This window comes from Limulus polyphemus, unplaced genomic scaffold (genome assembly GCF_000517525.1).
Source record: "Limulus polyphemus unplaced genomic scaffold, Limulus_polyphemus-2.1.2 Scaffold4463, whole genome shotgun sequence".
Classification (NCBI taxonomy): Eukaryota; Metazoa; Arthropoda; class Merostomata; order Xiphosura; family Limulidae; genus Limulus; species Limulus polyphemus.
Window position 1 is genome coordinate 78,683 of NW_013670073.1, and position 5,830 is coordinate 84,512.

The window sequence follows — 5,830 nt, forward strand, 5'->3', positions numbered from 1 at the left end:
TGGTACTAGACAATCCAGTATACTTGTACGTAAGAGATCTTTATAGTTTGCGTCGTTAGATGGTACTTAAGGGGCCTCTTGGTACTAGACAATCCAGTATACTTGTACGTAAGAGATCTTTATAGTTTGCGTCGTTAGATGGTACTAAAGGTGCCTGTTGGTACTAGACTATCCAGTATACTTGTTACCATCACATGGTAGGAATGAGACCTTTATAGTTTGTGTCATTAGATGGTACTAAAGGGGCCTGTTGGTACTAGACAATCCAGTATACTTGTTACCATCACATTGTAGGAATGAGACCTTTAGTTTCTATGTTTACCTCCACCACCAAAGGTTATGTTTTTCATCCCTGTGTGTGTGTGTGTTTGTCCGTAAGATTTCTTGAAAACAGGCGAATCGATTTAGATGAAAGTTGGTATACATTTGAACTATGACCCAACTTAGTAGTAATTAGTTTTTGGAGGGTCTAGGTGACGAAAATAAAAAAACTCCTTATCTGTTAACATGGGGAACAATTGTTCACACTATTTTTGCTCTATGACTCAGTCAAAAATGACTGGATTTTGATGAAACTTTGTGGACCTAATTAGAATATTATTTCTCAATGTCCTGCCAAAAATAGTCCGAGTCCATTGATAACGATGGACATACAGACACATTTTCGTATTTTCTGAGGGTCAAATATGATCAACACTGTGTGGTGGAAGTATGCACTCTACTGAGTGCCCCTCTAGTTTTAGATGGTACTGTTGTTTTGTTAAAGTCATGAATGGTACTTGACAATCCAATATTCTTAGAACTAGACACCAGTATTAGTATACTTGTTACCATTATATGGTAGGAAGGAGACCTTTAGTTTCTATGGTGATAAAGGGGCCTATTGTTGGATATTAATGGATGGTACTCAAGTCCTTTGGAAAACGTTAAATGTATAACTTTTTAATTTTACCTAGAGTCTCCCAAGATATGTTGCTAGTTGTTATCACAGCAAAGGAATACTTGTATTTAGTGAAACCACTTATGGTATTATGTAGTTAAATTTCTGTGCTGCTCTAAGTAAACTAGTGGTTTTCATTCTTATTGCTTAATAGGATATTCTGGTCAGAGAATACAGTGACAGGTTTATAAATGACACTTCTAATGCTATGAATATACAGAAAATGTTATTTATTTTTAAGTATGTACAGATAAAAAAAGACGTACATATCAACTACTGGGTGGTGATCTACCGAGCCAAGAAAAACAAAATATGAAATATACATGATAAATAATATAATTAAATAAAATTAATTTCCTAATTTCATCTATATCACAGGTAAAGATATTACAAGACATAATTAAAAAAATTACAATGACAGATCTACATACATGAATATTTTGGATACTACATAAATATCTAGAAAACATTTAAGAAACAGAAAAGCTATTTTTTTACTAGCATTCAACAGGCCTGTAAAAATTGTCCTAATAAATGTAACATGTTTTGGTAAGCACTTATTTTGTATATTTCTACATTTCTCAAATGTTAGATGTTTTACAAGCCATGAGATGCAGTCATGAGAAAGTATTTATTTTTTGTGAAATTATTTTATCTATTTTCATGCTAGAAGAGTCGAATACTGGCCCAAACATAGACTCTCCTAACTACAAGTATGGAGTCCCATTGCAGCACGTTTGTCAGTGTGCAGTCCAATAGAGTTGTGAAATTCTTCAGAATTCATATTTATAACTAAATATGATTTGTATCAAAGCCAAAAAATTATGTTACTTTTATACCCAAAAAGTAATGTAAATAATTAGGATGCGATAAAAATATCTGAGAATTTCTGTGAAGATATAAATACTGCCTGCTGATTCATTGGTACTCTTATGTTGATATGGCTTGGTGACACAGAGACTGATTTAAATGTGCCAGTTTCTCGATAAAAATATGGTAGGTAGGGAAGCTAGTATTCCTTTTCTTCCTTAAGTAAATTGAAAAATAACAGCTATATATAACTACTTGCAAAATTATACGAGAACTTTAGGAATCCTGAAAACAAAAACTATAATCTAGGTACCGTTGTCTGAAAATGGCCATTTTTCTTCTCTTTAGCTGCTATCCACTGTACCATGCTATTTCAACAATAAACTAATAAATTAAACCAATCATGAATTATAATAAATGTTTACAGCACTGGTCTTTAACAAACCACAAATGTTAAGACAATCTTTTACTTTCATTAAAATGTGTGTAGTTAATGACTTATGAGCATTGCTAAGCCTAAGAAAACAGCAGGTGTTGGAATGAAGTACATGGCATGGTCATTCACTTTGATCTGCTCGTCATGTGGGTATCGAAAATACTACTTGTCCTCAAGTAGCTTCTAACTTCTTTGTCTGACGAATGAAGAAATAGGTAAGGTTTGTTGGCAGGTAGCCAAGATTGAGCTGATAAAACTCGACGAGCTGTAAAAGGTCGTAAAACTTTGTTTTTCCACCATCTAGAGTGTAACATAGTTGATTCTTCTCTTCCATCTTGTTAAAAAAAAAAGGAAGTTATGCTTGTAATACTTGAAGTTACTCTTTCAAACTAGGATTGTTATACTAAGTAATACAAATGGGTCTAAAATGCTTTGACACAGGATTCATTGATGTGTAGTTGGGCAACATTATAGAAAAAACCCGACTTGGAAAGAACATTTGAAATATTATTTTGTGCAGTGACAGTTCAAGGGATCAAAAGAAGGCCATCCCCCCCTCCCACAAAGATTTTGAACTAATAGAATATTTCTTATTTTTTATATTAAGACCTATATTATATTTGGGTATAAAATTCTTTAAAAAATTTGATTTTTGTAGCAAAAAATTGGCTTCTCTTGGTAAGAGATGCATAGCAGTTGTATCTCTCAGCTCTTATTTTTTTCTGTAATTGTAATGAAATGGCCAAGCCTTCTTATCGGGTTTAACAAGAATTTTATGAACAGACACAAAGCTAATGGATCCAATCAGCATCTTAAATTTAAAAATAACCAATCACAATAAGGGGATCAGGTAGGCCTCACCCACAAGGTCGTGGTGATAAAGGACTAACATAAATGTGATGATTATGTGACTATTTAGTGTTTTTAAAGATACAAACAATTAAAAGGGTGTTTCATTAAACGATGTGCTGTGACTCGATTAAAAAGTGCATCAATTTATTTTGACTTGGAGGTAATTTTGGAGTTTTAAAGTTCAGACCTTGTGTGGCATGACAATGGTTAATGGTTACGAACACATTTACCGCTACAATAAATAAATCGAGACACTTAAAGTACCTGTTTTACTTTGTCCTCCTCCTCAATATTAACTGAGAACCACCTCTGATTTTATGCACTAAGTTACGTAACTCTCCTTATTAATATATTATCGTACAATACACACAAACACATAGTATTCAACAACAAACTGCATTTAAAATTTATCCTTACTAAATGTAGAAAGTTCAATACACTATATCATTAAAATGAACGATGTCACACATTTGATCACTGAGTGTAAACAATGTGTTGTTAAGGTATTATGAGATAGTAATCGTTCCTCTAAAACACAATACACACCACCAGGTGATGCTGAAAATTTGTTATATTTTAATAGCTCAAAATGCATCTTCAGGCAGTAGCAATGTTCACTCATTAAAAAATGCAATATTCACCACCAGATAGTGCTGACACAGTTTTTTCTCCTTAAAAGATCAGCATACACTATTATGGTAGTTTTCCATGAAAAGCACAATACACACCACCAGGTGGTGCTAACAGAGTATTCTCCTTGAAAGATCAAAACATACTTCAGGCAGTAATGATTATTCATTAACAATGCAATATTCACCACCAGGTGGTGCTAACAGATTGTTTTCTTTTTAAAGGATCAGTACACACCATTATGGTGGTATTCCTTAAAAGTATTATAAAGAAGGTGGCAACAGTGCGTTTGTCCTTTTTATAAAATTTTAAGTAACCAGAAAGATTGGGGAACGGTGTGCTTTATTATAAAAATATGTAAAACGAATACATAATTTTTAACTAACCATTCTAACTGCAAACACAGGAAACAACAGTGTTTTTAATGCTTAAATAATTTTAACTTACCGGAAGGATTTGGGTATGGTGCACTTTCCGATTGTAAACGTAGGACAAGACAAAGCTAGCAGGATTTCGATGACTTTCTCGTACTAAAAATACTCTTGAAAGGGAGAAGAAAAAAATATGGTGTGATTCTAGCTGAAAAGGTAATTCTAGAAATAGAGATTTATAATACTCCACCAATTACAGATTTAACAAAAACTAAAGCAACTTTTATTTGACTACATAAAAATCGTTTATAATACTCCACCAATTACAGATTTAACAAAAACTAAAGCAACTTTTATTTGACTACATAAAAATCGTTTATAATACTCCACCAATTACAGATTTAACAAAAACTAAAGCAACTTTTATTTGACTACATAAAAATCGTTTATAATACTCCACCAATTACAGATTTAACAAAAACTAAAGCAACTTTTATTTGACTACATAAAAATCGTTTATAATATGCCACCAATTACAGATTTAACAAAAACTAAAGCAACATTTATTTGACTACATAAAAATCATTTTAGTTGTTTTTAATATATATATTTTTTTACACCAACATTGTAGGAATCACTTATTAGTTTTCTTGTTATGTGGAAAAAAAACTTTCATATTTCATACCAACAGCTCAATTACAAATTGACTAGTACCTATGAACATCTAACTTAGTGTTTATTTACAGAATTGAGAAATAAAACACAGACAATTGTACGTTTCAGAAAAACTTAATTTATTAACAAACCCTTTACTGACAAAACTATGGTCGTTAATAAATGAAGTTTTTGTGAAACGTACAATTGTCTTTGTTTTTTTTTACTCAATTCTGTAATTATGGAGTATCAATGTTTATTTACATATTGTTAAATTAATTTTACTGTTATAACTTAGATGAAGACAGTGAACAATAAGTTTGTAGTTTTTCTTGGAGCTCTAGGTTTGTTGAAGAGATGATAAATGTACTGTGATTGTGGAGCACATTTTGTGAGCCTCTTGTTTTACTGTGGTAATTTCTAGTACTAATGGATCACGTACATGATTGTTCCTTCTTTACCATTTTGTAGCAGGAGAGACTGGTTACAAAACTTGTCTTCACAATTATTTTGCTAGAAAAATGTGGGAGTTTGAATTATTAAAAGTGCCTTGCTAGTAACAGTTAGTGAGTTAACCCTTTAGCTCAGCTGTAGAGCTCTTGTTTGTAGTGTGAGCATTCCAAGGTTCCAATCCTGCTTGAGGAATTACTACTGAAAAATTAGAGATCTTATCCCATGACCCTGGGATAAGACCCCAGGACAGGTCATGTTTGTGAAGGGTGAAAGTTTGAGTTGTTATAAACTGTGTTTTTAGCAGTAGTTAGTGAATTAACCCTTTATTTCAGTTGACAGGGAATTGAGTTGTAGTGAACATTCTTCTGGAGCTAAATTCTGCTTGAGAAAGATGCAAAAAAGTGGCTTAAATATGTCTGTGCAATTGCGGATGTTCCCGGCCAAATGGGAGCCTGACAAACATATGGGACCCAACTACTTTCTATGTACTGGCTGCTCATCATATACTAACTCACCCATCCACAGTGCCATATTTTGTTAAAAGCTGAGTTGGCTCATCTCTCGACATTCCAGTATAAAACCATGGCTGAACAGTATGAACACCAAATTCAAAAGTTGAGTGTGTTGAAGACTGTGAGATTTGATTGGAAGCGAGCTTTTTCTGAAAATTGAAAACATGAGTCA

At 32.8% G+C, this 5,830-nt stretch overlaps 1 protein-coding gene across 1 annotated transcript in view; it reads right to left on the bottom strand.

Moving 5' to 3' along the window:
* Positions 1–1,155: 1,155 nt before the first annotated feature.
* LOC106471190 (growth factor receptor-bound protein 14-like) overlaps positions 1,156–5,830 on the bottom strand; it is a 16,569-nt gene continuing 11,894 nt past the window's right edge. The window contains exons 7-9 of the mRNA XM_013931780.2: positions 5,662–5,807; positions 4,116–4,209; positions 1,156–2,520 (exon numbers count right to left, since the gene is read on the bottom strand). Coding sequence (XP_013787234.2) covers positions 2,359–2,520; positions 4,116–4,209; positions 5,662–5,807 — 402 coding nt within the window. The 3' untranslated portion in view covers positions 1,156–2,358. The remainder of the gene's footprint in view (positions 2,521–4,115; positions 4,210–5,661; positions 5,808–5,830) is intronic.